Source organism: Otolemur garnettii, unplaced genomic scaffold (assembly GCF_000181295.1).
Source record: "Otolemur garnettii isolate 467f Iridium unplaced genomic scaffold, OtoGar3 scaffold00263, whole genome shotgun sequence".
Classification (NCBI taxonomy): Eukaryota; Metazoa; Chordata; class Mammalia; order Primates; family Galagidae; genus Otolemur; species Otolemur garnettii.
Genome location: NW_003852658.1, coordinates 1064875 through 1084686, shown reverse-complemented (window position 1 = coordinate 1084686; position 19812 = coordinate 1064875). Strand labels below are relative to the sequence as shown.

The 19812-nt window shown below is 36.7% G+C and overlaps 1 protein-coding gene across 1 annotated transcript in view; it reads right to left on the bottom strand.

Annotated features, from left to right (window-relative positions):
• The window catches only part of VPS8 (VPS8, CORVET complex subunit), a 271667-nt gene that overhangs the window by 113446 nt on the left and 138409 nt on the right, over positions 1-19812 (bottom strand). The window contains exons 32-35 of the mRNA XM_023508657.1: positions 19314-19398; positions 18402-18500; positions 14408-14497; positions 11388-11434 (exon numbers count right to left, since the gene is read on the bottom strand). Of these exons, the coding sequence (XP_023364425.1) occupies positions 11388-11434; positions 14408-14497; positions 18402-18500; positions 19314-19398 (321 nt within the window). The remainder of the gene's footprint in view (positions 1-11387; positions 11435-14407; positions 14498-18401; positions 18501-19313; positions 19399-19812) is intronic.

The following is a 19812-nucleotide window of genomic DNA, read 5'->3' as shown; positions in this document are numbered from 1 at the left end:
GGTTCAGCAAGATATGAAATCTAGGACTCTAGCTCCACTGACACTATGAGCACCTGGACACTGGAATACAGCACAGCTGTGGCTGCCTATCAGACTTGAAACCAAGAGGAATCTCCTCAACTAAGTCTCCCTCCTGTGGGGAGAATGAGAATAGAAGGTCACTTAAATCACCTGCCACTACAAATCCTAAAAATCTACACTACCACAAACTCCAACTGCCTAGACCACTGAGGTAGCCACATTTATCACAGACATTGATAACAGCTAAAAACAATGCACAGGGACTGCCCTACTGTGCCTACCTGAAATCACAGCCAACTCACTTTACCTAACCAGAATGCTAGGACCTATCTGCAGATCAAAGTTTCTCCCTACAATAACCACTCTATAAAATTTAGAAGTGGTGACTGTTCCATCAGACATGCAGACATCATCAATTCAGGTGCATGAGACACATGAAAAAGCTAGAAAACATGATACCACCAAAGCAACACAATAATTCTCCAGTTAGTGACCCCAAAGAAACAAAAATCTATAAATTGCCTGAAAAGGAATAAAAAATAATAAACTTTTAAAAAACTCACTGAGATATAAGAGAATACAGATAGACAACTCAATAAAATCAAGAAAACAACTAAGCTGGATGAGAAATTCAATACAGAGATATAAAAAAAGAACCAAATAGAAATCTTGGGGTGGTGCTTATGGCTCAGTGAGTAGGGCACCAGTCCCATATACCAAGGTTGGTGGGTTCAAATCCAGCCCCAGCCAAACTGCAACAACAACAACAAAGTAAAATAGCTGGGTGTTGTGGGGGGCACCTGTAGTGAGGCAAGAGAATCACCTAGGCCCAAGAGTTGGAGGTTGTTGTGAGCTATGACACCACAGCACTCAACTGAGGGTAACAAAGTGAGACTCTGTCTCTAAAAAAAAAAAAAAAGAAATCTTGGGAGTTGAAGAATACAATAAATGAAATAAAAAATATAATAGAGAACTTCAAGAGCAGACTAGATCAAGCAGATAAAGAACTCTATGACAAGAAAGCAATGTCTTTTGAAATAACCAGTGGGGGTGGGGGATGGAGAGATCAAAGAATGAGAAAGAGCAAAGAAGCCCTATAGGAGTTATGGGACACCACTAAATGAACAAATAGTTAAGGAATTAAAGACAGAACCACCATATGACCTATCAATCCTTCTTCTGGGTACATGACAGCTGTTTGGAAAATATCCAGCCATGTAATATGAACAATAGGGACATACAAGGCTGGAAACTTTCTAGACAGTCCTTGTGTACCCAAAGGAGACAAAATCATTACCTCATGAAGATACCTGTATTCCCATATTCACTGCAACATTATTCATAATAGCCAAGATATAGAAACAACCTAAGTGTCTACTGACAGACAAATCATGAAGTGATACACACAGAAGGAAATCCTGCCATTTGTCAAAACATGGACGGACCTGGAGGACATGATGTTAAGTGAAATCAGCCAGACATAGAAAAATATTGCATAATCTCACTTAAAAGGAAAATCTTTAAAAAAAAAAAAAGTCAAATATACAAAGAGACTAAAACACTGATTACATGTAACAGAAAAGGGGGGAGAAAATGGGGACATGAATATCAAAGGATAGAAAGTAGCACAACTGTAGGATGAACAGGTCTAGATCTAACACACAAAATGAGGACTACAGTTAAAATTACACTGGGGATTTTTGTTAAGTAATCAGATTTTAGCTGCTCTTGTCACACACAGAGAAAAGTAACTATGTGAGATAATATATTAAGTTGCTTCTATAGTAACCATTATACTATCTATATGTATCTTGTTAACAACATGTTATAAACCTTAAATATACACAATAAAATTTATTTTAAATATATGATTGGCATACATTAAAAAAGTGAAGGAGAAATATTTTCTCAGACAATCAAGAATTGAGGGAATGTGTTGCTGCTATACCTGCCTTGAAAGAAATGTTCAAAGTTCTTCAGAAAGAAGAAAAGTGATATATAAAGCAAGAAAAATAGGGAAGGGATGAATGAAAGTAAAGAAAAATATTTTTCTCATTCTTCCTGATCTAATAACAGTTTGTCCAAAAGAATAACAGTAACAATGCATTCAGTGATTATACCTTATGGATAACTGAAACAAGTGACAGTAAAGGCAGCAATGCTATAAGGGACAGGAGGGAAGAATTGGGAATAATTTGTTATAAGGCATTTGTACACCCATGAAGTGCTAACAGTGCTATTTGTAATTGGTCTTGGATTAACTGTAGATATACTATATTGTAAACTCAAGGGCAATCACTAAAAAATGTTTAAGAAAAGAAGTATAATTGATATGCTAAGAGGAGAAAAAATGGATTCATATAAAATGTTCAACTGAAATCAGGGAAGGCAGAAAAAGTATTAAAATACAAAAATTCCCCCTAAGAAACACAAACTTTTCAAAGGAAGCTAATCTAATGGCCAACAAACACATGAAAAACTGCTCAACATTTCTAATCATTATGAAAATGCAAACCACAGTGAGATACCACCTAACTCCAGCGAGAGTGACTCCAAAACAAGTGTTGGCATGGAGGCAGGAAGAAAGGAACACTTACACCCTGCTGCTGGGACTGCAGATTAGTGCAACCACTATGGAAAGTTGCATGGAAATATCTCAAAGAACTAAAAGTAAAACTACTAGGCTGGGTGCAGTGGCTCACACCTGTAATCCTAGCACTCTGGGAGGCTGAGGCAAGTGGACTGCTTGAGCTTAGGAATTCTAGACCAGCCTGAGTGACAGTGAGACCCTGTCTCTAAAAAGTAGCTGGGTGTTGTGGTGGGCACCTGTAGTCCCAGCTACTTGGGAGGCCGAGGCAAAATAATCGCTTGAGCCCAAGAGTTTCAGGTTGCTATGAATGATGATGCCCATGGCGCTCTACTAAGGGGGACAAAATGAGACTGTCTCAAAACTAAACTAAAATAAAATAAAAATAAAAGTAGACCTACCATTTGATGGTAGCAAACCCACTCAAAGGAAAAAAGTCATTTCATCAAAAAGACACATGTGCTTAAATGTTTATAGCAGCACAAAGACATGGAAACAACCCAAGTACCCACCAATACATGAATGGATTAATAAAATGTGGTATATGTATACTATGGAGTACCACTCAGCCATAAAAAAGTTGGTGACCTAGGATCTTTAGTGACAACCTGAATAGAACTGGAAACCATTCTTCTAAGTGAAACATCACAAAAATGGAGAAACAAACACATGTATTCAATATCAAATTGGAACTAGCAGATCAACATTTAAGTACACACATGAAAACAAATCTCAATGAAAATCAAACTGGAGTAGACAGGGAAGAGAGGATCAGTAAATTCAACCTATTGCGTACAGGGCCTAATATCTGGGTAAAAGGCATATTTGTACATTTGACTCAAGAGCTGAGCTGAGTAGCTCATACCTGTAATCCCAACACTCTGGGAGATGGAGGTAGGCAAATTGCTTGAGCTCAGGAGTTCTAGACAGCCTGAGCAAGAGTGAGACCCTGTCTCTAGTAAAAATAGAAAAAGTAGCTAGGTGTTATGGCAGGCACCTATAGTCCCAGATACTTCGGAGGCTGAGGCAAGAGGATATCTTGAGTCCTAGAGTTTGAGGTTCCTATGAGCTATGATGCTATAGCTCTCTACTGAGGGCAACAAAGTGAGACTCTGTCTCAAAAAAATGATAATAATAATAATAATAAATACATTTGACTCAATCTGTACAAAACACAAAGTATGTAAATAAACATGTACCCCCTAATATTTTGAAATTAAAAAAAAATTTTGAAAACCCAAAGAAACAAACAACAAGGGCAACAAATAAGAAAACAGTAACATAGAACGGTGGGATGGTAAATACCACAAAGTACCTTCAAATGTGTCTTTTTCATTGTAAAATAGAAAAATGTGAGGATTTGGAAAGATTTCCCCAAATAAAAATACAGTTTTTAAAATTTTAGTATGTGGCACTTGCATGTCAGTTTTTATTGTTTCAGAAATTTTAAAAGCAAAGAGGAAACCCTTCCAAAGTACTAACAATTGCTCTTATTTCTTTTCCTTCTTTTATTGACAGAGTCTCACTATGTCACTCTTATAGAGTGCCATGGCGTCACAGCTCACAGCAACCTCAAACTCTTGGGCTTAAGAGATTCTCTGGCCCCAGGCTCCCAAGTAGCTGGGACTATAGGTACCTGCCACAACGCCCGACTATTTTTTTGTTGTTGCAGTTGTCATTGTTGTTTGGCAGGCCTGGGCTGGGCTAGAACCTGCCAGCCTCGGTGTATGTGGCCAGCACCTATTTACTGAGCTCCGGGTGCTGAGCCAATTGCTCTTACTAACTTAAGCAAACTTACAAGGGCACAGAACATAGTGAACAAATTTTCTTATTCAATCACACACACAGTATGTGCATATACTGTATAATGTTATGTTTTTCCAGGTTAGCCTTATTTTCACATTTGCACTGCCATGTTTGCCAATGTGGTATTTGATTAAGTTCACATATTTCATGGTGTTTATTTCACCATCTCCCCCATTTCCTTTTTAAAATAGCCTTTTCTGTTATGAATGTTAATATGAATATTTTAGCATTAATTACATTTTTATTTCAGAGTATTTCCTTAAAATCTATTTTCTAAAATGAAATCACTGAATCAAAGCACATGTTTACAGGTCTTAATACATACAGGTAAACTGCCCTTAAGAAAATAAATATTTATGAAGAGGGAAAACAGTATGCAAAGGGAAGAATGTATAGTGTATTTTATGAACTAATAGCTCAGTGTTGTTCAAGAATAAAGGAGAAAAGTGAAATGGGAAGATGGAAGAAAAGGAAGCTGAACAGATGGGCTTGAATCAGATCAAGAAGGGCCTCGTACATCACGAAGACTGGATTTTACCTTGGGTAATGGAAATCCAAAGAACTTTGAGAAAGGAGAAGGAAACACTATCATTACCTGTCCATTCAAAAAGGAAGGTAAGAATTACGAAGTCTGGTTGGGAAAACAGCAAAAGAGACCAGAAGATGCTGAGTGCCTGAACCAGGGCAGTGGGGGCAAGAGGAAGACATGTCAGAGCCACAGCAGAGGTCAGTTTATAGATTTTGACATCTGGTTCTGTGTGCTGTGGTGAGAAGGTGGAATGAGAAAGCAAAGTGACAACTTAATCATCACTTTCAGGATGTTATTTAAGACACTTGGGCTATACATAATTGCCTGTTTTTTACCTATATCCTCCATCAGAAAGGAAATTCTCTGAAAGCAGGGCCCTGTTTTATTCACCACTTTATCCTCCATGCCTGCCACAGTGCTTAGGATGCAGTGAATTGCTGAAGTAAATAAAGGGATGATGGGATTTGCTAAGAGAGAAAATAAGGGAGAGAGAACAAGTTGAGGTTGTAGAAAGCGAATATGAACAGCAGTCTCATTATAAGTAAGTACTGAATAAAAAAATAAGGAAATAAATGTAGGGAGGCCGATATAGTTTGGATATTTGTCCCCTCCAAATTTCATGTTGAAATTTGATCTCTAATGTTGGAGGTGAGGCCTGGGGGGAAGTGTCTGGGTCACAGGGGCAGAGCTCTCATGAACGACTCCGTGCAGTTCTTGTAGTAATAAGTGAATTCTCATGAGATCTGACTGTTTACAAAAGCCTGGCACCTTCTTCTCCTTTTTCTCTTGCTCCCTCTCTCACCATGTGACACACCTGCTCCCCCTCCTCCTTCAGCCACAAAGACTGGAAACTTCCCAAGCACAGAGAAGCAGATGCTGGCACCATGCTTCTTGTACAGCCTATAAAACCATAAGCCAAATAAACCTCTCTACTTTTTAAATTAGCCAGCCTCATATAGCAATGCAAACAGACTAAGACATATTATTTATGTGTGTGTGTGTAAATAAAAAGAGAGATGAAGGGGGTGGGGAGAGATAGATAGAGACAGATAGACATACACACTGGAGATTAGGAGATGATGATGTATTAGATTTAAAAAGTTGACTTTGAGTTGTTGGTAAAATACTACCAAGGATATGATATCTAGGGAGGAGACTGGCCAAACAATCACTTTGGCCACTGTAGGCATCCACTGAAGTTAGTATGAATTTTCATATGTCAAAGTTCAAATATAACCTTCAATTTTTTATTTATTTTAAAATATGCTATTTTAACTCAGAGTATCAATATCTTAAAATGTCCCTCAAAAACATCTACAGAAACACTGTCAGTTTCAACTACAACCCATGTATAACCAATTCTATAATCTACATTTTGTTCCTTGGCAAAGTTACTCATTTTTTTAGCAATGTTCAATTTTTACTATGGTCAAAGACTTTCAAATACAATGTGATGTTTTATGTGTGTGTTTTTTTTTTTCCATAGGAAAATCATACTATGTATTTCAGAGGCCTCCAGGACATTGTTAACAAAGGCTAAATAAACATTGCCAGGAAAATCATACTGAGGAAAATATTCTGAATGTAAATACATTTGCTCATTCTTTTTATCCTGTTTATGCAGCTCATGACCTCACAAAAATCAGTGTCCTTTTGCATTATCCTTTAAGCATCCCCCACTGCACAAAGGACTGAACTCCTGTGAGAACTGGGGCCAGCAGGAATGCACCCAGGGAGTGGGGGTGGAGCTGGGCTTTATGTAGCAGCTGTCCCCCAGGACAGAACTGGAAGAGGATGCAAATCCTTTCTCTCCCAAGCTGTTGGCCTCAATTCAGGCAAGTAATTTGCTTCTGGAGGATTAACCCCCTCTCCCTCCAAAACAATCTAATCTCCCTATGTACAGATGCCACCAATATCTTCGTAGGTCAATTATTTCTACCAATGAAATTATTTACATAACAAAGATAACTTAAAGAAATTGGATAAAGACAGAGAAACATATGAATCCAACCAGATGATTTATTCCTTTAAAAATGCTATTGACGGCTCGGCGCCTATAGCTCAACCGGCTAAGGCGCCAGCCACGTACACCTAAGGTGGCGGGTTCGAGTCCCCAGCCCGGACCTGCCAAACAACAATGACGGCTGCAACCAAAAAATAGCCGGGCGTTGTGGCGGGTGCCTGTGGTCCCAGCTACTTGGGAGGCGGAGGCAGGAGACTCGCTTGAGCCCAGGAGATGGAGGTTGCTGTGAGCTGTAATGCCACGGCACTCTGCCCAGGGGGACAGCTTGAGGCTCTGTCTCAAAAAAAAAAAAAAAAAAAAAAAAATGCTATTGACAAAATAAAAACTCCCCCCCAAAACGGCTTGATGAATACCTATAAATGTTAAACAAAAAATACGCACAAACTATATATAGAAGAATGCAGATCCAATTAACTCAGGTTTTGGGGGCAAAAGTAAAAACAGCAACATTCTGATAGGATACATACATACAAGTAGTCCTCATCTCAAAACAAATGCTTTCTTTCATTTTCTCTATTCTCCAGAATACTGGTAGAGGAGTTTCATGGTGAAAAAAAAAAATTGAGGTTAAAAAAAAGAAAACACCCTAAAAAGAACAGAAAGAAAAGAAACAAAGGTAAAAATAGTCTAAAGTTGGCTGTCAATGGAAACTGTTAGGCAGAGCCAGCCTACCCGCTCCTGATGTCCTTTTGTCCCTGCCTCTTGCCATATTCCCTTAACTTCCGTTTTCTCAGTAGCACACCACACTCTAAGTTAATGCTTTATTTTAGATTAATTAACATACATTATCACTTAAAAGGGCTAAAATGTACTTGGAAGTCAGTCATTCAGTGATTAATGTAGAACAGGCCATGCTATCTGCTTTTTTCTCACCCTTGAGATCCACTACTATTAGGAAACGTTTTTCTTCATCTCTACATATGCTTCATTGTATTCATGTTATTTGTATATTCCTCATAGAAGTGCCACATAATGCAGAAATTGACAAAGCAATTAGAAAAAAGTTTTGAGTGGGGCACAGAGGGAGAAATTTGGATTTTTTAAATTTCTGAAGAATAGTCTATATCTGAGTATGCTTATGAAGCAGAGTTTGAAGACATGTGAGTACCCTGCACCCTTAGAAAGAATGGGGGGTAGAGTTAATAGGGCACCAAACTTTCTAAAATTCAAAACTTTGTCTAAGAACAGCTTTGAAAGAAAGGGAGGACTTTCTCTTCTTGCCTTATTCCCTCTGTGCTCAACCTTTTTTGTGTGGGGATAGGGAAGAGCAAGGTTTTGCTCTGTCAACCCCGCCAGAGTATAGTGGTGTCATTCTAGCACAGCTACCTCAAACTCCAGGGCTCAACCGAGCCTCCTGCCTCAGACTCCAGAGCAGCTGGGACTACAGGTGCCCAATACAGCGCCTCACTAACTTTTCTATTTTTTGTAGAGACAAGGGTCTCACTCAGGCTTGTCTAGAAGTCCTTACCACAATGAATCCTCCCACCTTCAAGCATAAGCCTCTGTGCCTGGCTTTGCAGTCAACCATTTTAACCTCAATCCCTCCCTCAATCCAGAATTAAATATATTACTAGTATTATACACATATTTACAGCATGGTTGGTCAAACAGGCTTTTACAGGTTAGCCTAAAATACTAATAAAAATGATTGAAATGCCAAACTCAAGTTAAGTTTAGTGCATAATTTAAACCAATGCTTGCCTCCTATATAAAGACATAAAGAAGAGAAAGTATGATTTCAAGAACTAGGGCTCTTGGCTCGTGCCCATAGCACAGTGGTTATGGCGCCGGCCACATGCACCGAGGCTGATGGGTTCAAACCTTGCTCCAGCCAGCTGAATGACAATGACAACTGCAACAACAACAAAAAAATAGCCAGGTGTTGTGGCAGGTGCCTGTAGTCCCAGCTACTTGGGAGGCTGAGGCAAGAGAATCACTTAAGCCCAAGAGTCTGAGGTTGCTGTGAGCTGTGACGCTACAGCATTCTACTGAGGGTGACATAATGAGACTGTCCAAGAAAAAAGAAAAAATGTAATAAAATGTTTATTACATTTGAGAAAATGCCAAGTTCAAGCTGAGCTTCCTCTGTCCTTCTAGCTTGACTCTCTCTAGGTAGGATGATAGAGGAAAAGGACTTGGTTAAAAGAAATCATCCTAAGGAAAGAGGAGTTAGACCTTAAGAAAAAAGGCTCTAATACTAGAGCAGTGGTTCTCAACCTTTCTAATGCCGCAATGTATTTTCATTATTAAAAAGGAGTCACGACCCACAGGTTGAGAACCACTGTACTAGCGGAAGCACAGGGGAGGAACAGAGGAAACTGTGCCACTGAGAGAAAAGATGGGCAGACTCTAAGGAAGGGCTGAAAAGGAGGGATTTGCCTTCTTCTTCCCCCAGCTGAGTTCTCCACTCTACTCTTATACCTCCCCCTTCCAGCTATTTCCATCCTCTTTCCAGGTCTCTTCTTTACCTCCTACATCCAACTCCACTGCTATCTTCTTCTTTTTTTTTTTTTTTATTAAGTCATATATACATAGATCATGAATTCATTTATGCCTTTGTGGGATTCAATGTGTTGATTATCTGTACAAATTAGAGTGCTTACATCCTACTAATGCATACAGCTTTCACCTCATTTACTTAATCACAGTGTTAAGACATTTGTGTTTAATACTTGATAGATTTGACTTGTACCCTTGCAATATGCTCCATAGGTGTAGTCCTACCATTAATCCTCACTCTATCCAATCACCCATCTCCACTTCTATCTTCTTCCGTTAATCCTAGAAATAGGGGCCTAAACTGGGGCCTAAACTGACTTTGAGAGAAATATAAACAGCAGAAATTTTATTACTGATTGATTGAGATAGTCTCACTCTATCACACAGGCTAAAGTGCCATGGCATCATCATCACAGCTCATAGCAACTTCAAACTCAGGCTAAAGCAAACCTCTTGCTTCAGCCTCCTAAGTAGCTGAGACTAATTTTATTAGAGTCAGGGTCTCCCTTTTGCTCAGGCTGGTCTCGAACTCCTGACCTCAAGCAATCCTCCTACCTCAGTCTCTCAGAGTGCTAGCATTACAGGCATGAGCCACTACACCCAGACAATTAACAGAAATTTTAAAAATGATGGATAGCCTTGGTAATTACCTGAAAATACAGGGTATTAAAACACAGATACTTTGCAAAGGTCTTGAACAAGGAGAGGAGACAGTCAGACTGCTTTTCTAAACACCTGCACACACACATGCTTGACTCTAAATTTAAATGCAGCATAGCTGTTCAAGATTTAAATGAGTTTTCAAAAATTTTTTATAATCAAAAAAATTACTGGTATTTTAAAATAGCACAGAACATTGGAATAACCAAATTGATACTACAGTTGCTAAAGGAGAAAAAATTTGTTTTCAATGGCCAGTGAATACCGTAACGAAATCTAAAGTTTCTATGTCTGATATTGAAACTGTGCCATCCTGGAGTATTACACTTACGCCACTTACACTTAACTCTAGGTGTGGGTCATGGGCCAAGACAGCTATATTTTTTAAAGCTTCACAGGTAAAGCTACATACACTTCTGGTTAAGAGGGACTATCTTAGAGGATGTTAAATACAGTAGAACCTCCATAGTGACCACTGACCACCTCCTTAAGTTGACCTCATTTTCATAGACCGGATATGCACCACACATACGCATCAGTACCATAGCCCTGGTTCCTTATGTTGACCACCTCTATATGTTGACCAGTTTGTTACAGTCCCTTGGGTGGTCAACTTACAGAGGTTCTACTACAGTATCACTCTCAACTCCCAATGTACTCTTAAAATTTCATATGCAGAACAGCTTTGCCAACAAATTCATGACTAATTTCATTATTTCCTAGGGCTTGTCTTTATTTGATAAGTACTAGAGTAACAATTGAAAAAATATATTTAAACTTTCCTTCTCTCAACACCAGTAAGCTATTTAAAATTAAACACATCCAGTAGAAGTTTAAAAGGTAATAAATTTAGAGGTACGGTGGCAACCAGGTATTTACTTTGGAAAGTAAAGCTGTCAATCTACACCATGAAAGAAGAGATTGGTAGGAGTGAAGCTAGGATAGAAAGAGAAGCTGTCTGGCCATCAATTTCTTCCTCATGGCATGGCATGGCATGGCATAGCTTCATTATTTTATTTATTACTACTTTACTGAGAACACACCTGTAGACTCCTGTTCAAATGGAAAGAAAGTATCACCTCAACTGTAATCTGTTTTTCAGATTATGTATTTTTTATTATCTACATAAATTAATTCTACTAATATTAAAAACTAAGAGCTAATTGTACTGTTTGGATATCATTGGCTGGTACCTTAACCTCCATTTATTTACTTTTATTTCTCATCTATGTTCTGTGAAAAAACAAAGTTTATTAACATACCTTGGGTCAAGAAGACTCCTCAAAAATTTGAAAAGTAAAATCTGGTTCTGAATAGAAAAACAACAAAAAATACAATTAAATGTTAATACAAAATTTTCAAATTATGCCATGTTGAAGAATTACTCTCAATGATTCCTTTAAAATGAATAGATGTATGGCGATAGCCATTAAGCCCTCTGTAGAGATCTAAGAAATTCTAAAGAATCATTTGGAGATGCTTTATGTCCTCTCGATAATTCTAATCACTATTGCACATTCCATTTTGAGTGTAAAAGGAACACAAACACTGTGTTATGGCCAAGATTAAAAAAAGACCTCTACTGAAACAAATCACTGAGCTGTTTCCAGTGCAAGGACTCTCTGCGTGTCAGGTGCTTAGAACTGCTCTGCAAATGGTGAGTTCTGGCTGCAGCAATAGGTCGACACTTCCTTACCTAGTCTTTCTGTGGTAATGGGCTGCCATAAGATACTTAATCTCAGTGAGGTGGGATTTTTGAGGCCTAAATTCACCACCTCCAATAAAAAAAGCTCATTAACTCCACAATTTAATCAACTACAGAAGAGATGATAATCAAACTTCAACATGTTAGCAATCAATATCCCATAAATTCTGGGTTCTGTTTTTGCCACTTACTAAGTGACTCACACAAAGTAAGTTCAGCTCAGTTTCCTTCTGTGGAGAGAAAAGACAGCAACATCTTCTGTGCCTTCTATACAGGGTAACGCTGAGGATTCAATGAAATAAAACCCTGTATAAATAATGTTTCTACTTTCTTGGAAAACCTAAGTAAAAGTTATGACTTTTCAGTTATACTTCTTTTTAAATTTTTGATACATTCAAACTTTACCTGTGGAAAGCAAGGGAACTCTCAAAGCTGAAAGGATTAATGTCATTTAGAATATGACTCTTAAAATATACCTATCAGTCTTTGATTTTCAATCCTTTCCCTATCACTTTGTTTTATTTTACATGACTTTCCTCCTGGTTATAACTTAATATTCTGGCTTATTTTTCATTTCAAGAGTTCTGAAAACAATTGGTCAGAGGCATATTGCTTGCCATCAAAAGTTAAAGGTACTTTATAAGATTTGTGTGTGATTCTCACTCAATAAAGCTCAGCAATAAAATAAATACTTTATTTCTTTAAAAAAAAAAGAGTCTAAGATTCCATAAACAGATCACATCTGAATAGCCACTTTTTTCTTATCCATTATACTTCATTGTTTATACATTTATCTGATGAATAAAATTATATTCATTTACCCAGACTCTGTCTTAATATCCTTAGATACTAAAAAAAAAAGAAAGAAAGAAAAAATCCTATAGTTGATAATCTTAAAATTTAAAGGACAATGACAACACCATCATGACAACAGGCAAGATTTACAAGAACTGCTGACATTTTAAAGGGGAGGGATGCTCTGGGGGTTGTGAGTAGTTTTAACAGAAATGTCCTTCCAGCCCCCTCACTAGATTGGGTTTCATGTCCCTCATGCAGTTCCTCAGTATCCTGGGCAATGCTCTATCATCATTCAAGTCAAATATTCTCTAATTGTCTTTTGGCTTATTTGTCTTCTTCCTTGAGAGCAGAGATGTTTTGTATCCTCAGCACCTGAATATTTGTTGTATTAATGGTGAGTCTTTATCTATAGGAGACATAGAAGGAACAAAAGCTTCTCAAATTCCCTGTCAATGAGTTTTGCCCTTGAACTTAAAGTAATAACTTGAAGAAATGAGAAAGAGTATAGCTGCATTTTCTCTGGCTATAAGTTTTGCTTCAAAAAAGGCAGTAGTTCTCTAGTACACAGAAGATAGTTTAAATTCCTTAGCATCACATATTAAGACTGTTCAATATCAGGCCCCAAGCTTTATTTTGTAGTCTCTATAATTTAGCTCCTCCCCTCCAAAATATCCTTGTAGCTTAATCTAATGCCACTTCTGCCCCACCATATCATTCTTCAAATAGACCTGACCGTTTTCTGAATGTGAGTGCTGTTTCATGCTTTTAAGGCTTTACATAACCACAATCTTTTTTATTATGTAGAAAGCCTTTCCCAATTCTGTGCTTGGAAAACAAATACCAGTCATTGAAGACCAGTTCAGGTATCTCTGGCATTTCTGTCTGACTTTCTTTCTCACAGTATATCACTGTCTTCTCTTGTTCCTACAGCACTTTTTATCTATCTCGAGTGTAGCTTTTTTAACATTATACTGTAGTTTCATATGTAAGAACATCTCTGTTCTGTAGAAAAATAAATGGAAGGTTTATTTATTTTTATTTGTGTCCCCACAGCTTAGCACACTGAAACAAAGGGGACCACAATAAGTATTTAAATAAATGGACTCCTTATTTTTGTCTCATGCCAGCTGCTCTGGTTCTCACCTTGCACAGGTATTCCCCATACTACCATTGCCACTTGCAGACTCTGGGTTGTGCTTCACATCCCTGTCATTGTCCTTTTCCCTACTCTATCATTTGTGACCATAATGGCGGTTCATAAGCTCAACACTAGCACTCCCGTGGGAAGTGGGTAGTGGAATAGCAGGTCCATTAAACAGTACTTCTGAGCTTCTCGATATTCAGCATGTACACAGCTGTTTCTAGTTAAGATTTTCGAAGAAAAATTCTAAATAGTCAGTACTAATGTAATCTGAGGATGACAAAGTTAGGAATAAGTAATATAAATCTCAAAGGGTATATATGAGTCCTACAGCAAAAGAAAAGAAGATCTTTTGTGAATTATAATTTCTCAACTAAGTATAGGTTATAGATCCAAAAATATTTCTTTGATGTTAATATTTGTTATATAGAGAACAATGAACTCCCTCATTTCTAAACACAGAGATCATCATATAACTCTTCTCAAATAACACACACAGACACATGCACAAAGACAATGTATAGAAACTGCTATTAACTATCAACTGAAAAAATTACTACAATCAAAATAACTTAGGTGAAGATTTAATCATTGTCTCACCACTAGATGTTTTTCACATATATGTCTGTAACATTTACCTGAAGCTTTTTAATAACTGTTTCGATCTGTCCAGAAAAGTGGGTAGCAACCAGCTCTGCAGCTTTACAGGGTTTCAGGGACACAAGTTCCTGAAGTTAAAGCAAAACACAGTCATTTTTAATGGTTAATTTAAATAGAATATCCTTAGATGTTGGGCATGATCACCTACCTCAATATTGTTACAAGCACCCACAATGCATTTCAGGAGGCTTTGATACAGGGCCTCAATTTTAAAAGTACAATGCAAATCAGTAAAATTAAAAATGTGCCATGTAAAGAATTTGATATTTTCTTAAAAAAAGATAATTCAGGGCAGTGCCTGTAGCTCAGTGAGTAGGGTGCCGGCTCCATATACCGACAGTGGCGGGTTCGAACTGAGCCCTGTCCAAACTGCAACAACAACAAAAAAATAGCTGGGTGTTGTGGCAGGCACCTGTAGTCCCAGCTACGGGGGAGGCTGAGGCAAGAGAATCACCTAAGCCCAAGAGCTGGAGGTTACTGTGAGCTGTAATGCCATAGCACTCTACCAAGGGTGACAAAGAAAGACTCTGTCTCTTAAAAAAAAAAAAGTAATTCCGAATTCTTAGAAAATGGAAGCACTATAAAATTCTGAATGTCAGTCATGATATCTACAGGAGAAACACAAGGAACAAAAGCTTCCCAAATCCCTCCAAATGAATTTCACCCTTGAGCTTTAAGTAATAACTTGAAGAAATGAGAAAGAGTATAGTTGTAATTTCTCTGGCTAAGAATTCCAAAACTTCTAATAGATTTAGAAACTGCACATATCTTAAGAAAGAAACTTAAGGTTCTAAGATGTACATGAGATGAAAATACCAACCACTGTTAAACAAACACTGTTAATAATACCTATTTCTACCAAATCTAAGACCTCTGATCTAAGTTCTCTTTCCACTTTCCCTGATACTACCAGCTATCCTTTCCTTCTTATAATCATCTTCTTATTGGTTTCTGTTACCTACTAGTCTACCTTTCCAAATGCTCTTTCTCTGTGGGAACACTGCAACCAAACATAACCACAATACATGGCTAAAAGGCAAAGAATGAATGTGCACCAGCAAAATGAGGTATTATTATACATTCACTGGACTGGGAACATTTTAAAGCCTGTCAAGATACAGAGCCAATGGGAATTCTCACATAGTGCTGGCATCCTCTGACATTTAAAATATTACCACAATTAACTGGCAATTAATTATGTACCTGAGAACACAGAAAATAAGTTAGCACTCATCAGAATTACTAGAAGGGCTTGTTTAGACACATATTGCTAAATGTGTTTCTGATTCAGAAACCATTTCTATTAAGTTCTAGGCTGATGCTGGGATGCTGGTTTGACAATTACCGCCTTAGAGAAATGCATGTAGCTGTCCTCAAGATGCATATATAATAATGGTCGTGAACACACTATTTTTAATATCAAAGACTAGAAACAACCAAAATGTCCAGCAGCAGCAAAATGAATAAACTGATACAAAATAAAATACTAGGCAATAAAAATGAGCTGCAGTAACCACATACAATGAAATACACAAACTTCTCAAAACGTTGAACAAAAGCGAGACAGAAATTGGAGCATAATTTCATTTACATACAGTTCAAAACTTGGCAAAACAAAACCACAAATATTTAAGGATGCATGCATATATAGTAACAGGATTCAGAAAGGCAAGAAGTCATCACAAAACCCAGGATGATGGATATATTGGGGAGAGAGGGAGGCAATGGATTATGATCCGAAAAGGATGGGAAGAGTCTGGGGTACTGAAAATATTCTATTTCTTATTATGGGCCTAGAATGTTTGCTTTTTAGTTGTTTTAATTAAACTATGCATTTGTTTTATTTACTTTTCTGAATGCTTTTTACATTTCAAAATTTAAAAGTTTAAAAAAAATTAATGAAACATATTTTCTCCATATTAGAAAAAAAGCACCTAAACCAGAAAAATCATACCTACAGTCCATAGAACCAATATAAGAATGGCTTTTAGGAGTCTGTGGGGCCCTGAAACTGTAAACAGAATTATGAATCTATGCACATGTGGAATATTATGAGGCAAAGTTCCAAATCTTTCATTACATTTTTAAAAGAAGTCTAAAGCCCCAAATGTGTTTAAGAATCACTAAGCTATAATCTGCGTCTACTATCAGAACACTTTATCATGATGACTTTTCCCTGTGTACTTAATATTGATTATATTTACATTACTAGAGGTACAGAAGTCCTTCAACAAAAAAATCTATATACTGTAATTATGGCTTTAAGAGAGAGCAAAAAGCTCAAGGTAAAAAAATGTGCAGATGTGGAAAAAAGACTCAGCAAAAATAATTGTTGAGTAGCAAAGATACTTCTTGCTGCTCCAGCTTAAGTTCTCTGCTGAGTAATTTGTTTGCTCATTGATTAATTCATCACATTTCACTAAGGCAGAGAGGCCCAGTTTCATTTCTGGATGTCTGGTGTCCATGTGCTCAACCACTGCATAATGCACATGAGGTGAAATGAAAAATGAACCATAATGTAACTCTGCAGACTTGAAGAGGATGATGAAAAAGAACATGAAATGATTAAAGGGAAAAAAATACAGAACTCAAAATTGGAGAAGTTCTTGGGTTCCTTTGCCAAGATGTAGTCATCTTGTTGTTAGCAGGAATATGGTAACATTAAATAACATATGCCATGTTCTCAATCCTATATATGAGAGTATGGAAATGACTCCAGACTACACATCTCATGACTGACTCTCCCACCTTTCAAGCCAGATGTTTCACAGAAGACATAGTTCATTTTTCTGAGCTTTCTAAACCTTACCACCTTCAGGAACTAAAACCAAGTATTCACATCACATGCAGCATTTCTCAGAGGTTCAGAGCTCTTCATCTCTTAGGATTTTTAATAATTATAAAAACTTATAAAACATTTTGAATAATTGTATCTTTCACTACATTTCTAAATCCATCATTTGATCCTCTGCAGACGTTATTTTGAAAATTTCCTTACTACTTTTTAAAAATAATCATAAACACAATAGAATAAATAAATAACATAAAACATAAAAACAAACAAAAAGCAGAATAGATTTCAATAAAATTGCTAGATGTTTTGGTTTCTGAGGTTAAAAGTTCATGATGAATATAAACTAAAGTGAAGAGTGATTTGGGGACCCCTTTTCAGAATACATTCTGATCACACAATTTTCACACATGTAGTCTCTCTCCATCTGGGTATCTACAAGCATGTTTTTTAAAAAGGACTTTCTGCTCTGATACTGAAGTCAACTCTTACATTCTTATAAAACAGCATGCACAAACAAAACCTGTGAATCAGATGACCAAGCGAGGTCAGAATCACTGTCCTGTTACATAAAGAAGGAGAAAATAACAGTTTCTGTTATTCACCTTTTTTCTGAAGGTCCCTTAGGTGACTGAAGGGAATGATTCCCATCATGTATTAAGAAAAAAAGATCAGCAGTATTCTCAGAATATTCTAAGAACTTTGTTAAAACCCACTCATATTCCAATTTGTCATTAGCTAATTAAACATTGGTTATTTTCAGAAATCATGATATAATAAATGCGTGACACAGATATAATTTAATTTTTATATAATTTTTTCCTATTTCATATTTGTATTCTTAAATACAGAATACAACTGGATTGTTCTTAAATACAAATAGGAAGTAGGAAAAATTATAATTCCTGCTCAATTAAATCAACTTAATAATATGATGCTCACCACTGCTAAGTGAGCATAAAGTTAATTTGGGTTAAATGAACATTCAAGTAAGTTTTAAAAATTGTGTTGAATCCAACGGGTACAAAGCACAGGTATATATGGCACACCTGCTGGGTGAAGATTCAACTATAACTTGGACTTTACCTTGCAAACGCAAACAATGTAAACTAATCATATTTACCCTCATATTAATCTGAAATTTAAAAAAAAGTTTTGTTGAATCAATATGATCAACAAACCTCAATATGATCCATGGCTTTCTGCCAGACAGACTGCTTTTCCTCTGCACTGTGTCCAGGAATGGATAAGATATTGTGAATATAATTAAAGACTTCCTCCTGAAGGGTACAAGACAATATAATTTATTCATTTCTTCACTCAAGTAATATTCAGTCATTATCTACTATGCATACCAATCGTTTTAAATAACTATTACGTGAAGATGGAAAATTATTTAGAGAAAATGAAGAAAAACTGACATTAAAAAGAATAATTATTTTTTGTTTAGGGTGGAATCTTAGAAGCAGCAAACCTGTTCCAATTAGTTTTAGTCTTAATTTATTAATCTTCGATGCCCTAATGAGGGAATACTGTATTTGGGGGGGGTGATCATTATCCACATTCCCAAATTTATCTCAAATCACTCTTGCCCTCATCTATTATGTGCCACCCATACCTTTTTCATTTCCTCTATCTGCTCTCTCTATGCAGTTCCTTGAACATGTCACTTTTTTTCCCACCTCAGGTCCTTTGCGTATACTGTTCCTGTCCAGGAACAATCTTCCCTTGACTCTTTGCTTCAGCAGCTCCTCAACTTCTAAAACTTAGTTGCTTGGGATAAGTCAGTTCTCCATTATCCTCTAAAGTGGCACCCAGTTTCTCTCCCCGGCACTTATCAATGTTTATAATCATATATTTAGTTTTCTTATTCACTCTCAGTCTCCATCACTAAATTATAAGTTCCAAAAACTGCGGGAACTACAGCTTTTTAAATTATCAATGTACACTTGGCTCATAGCAGTCACTCAATAAAAACCTGGTGAATAAAGAAAACCTAGGATCAGCAAACACATGTCTAAATATTTCTACTAATAGTTCTTTCTACCCAATAAGGAGGGAACAAGAAAGAGGACAGCAGTTTCTTAACTCACCTCTCTCAACGGGTCACGTAAGTAGCAATCTATAATTTTGTCATATTGGTGCTCTCGTTCATACATGAATTCACAAATCTGATAGCTAGAATGCAAAAGAAAAACTTCAGTGTATCAAACAAGCAGGTAGGTATTAGTTTATTGTTTTGAGATATTTACTCAGACACATAGGTTACTATTAAGAAAAACAAACATAGCGGATATAATTTCTACTGTTAATTAAAGTTCTGTAAGTATCTAAAGGAGATGAGGATCTGTCATTCCTCTACCTATAGGTTTAAGGTGCTAGTAAATATTATGTTAAAATAATTTTCAAAGCTGGGTACAAGAAAAAATATTAAATCAATATAAGCAATAGTTAATACATTAGATATCAATTGATAATTTTCAAAAATTGTATATAAAGTTTCTTTGTTCAGATTTAAATGCCAAATAAAAAATTCAATAAACTAAATAAATAGCAGTGTTAGCATATTGTATCTTTTTTTTTTTTTTTTTG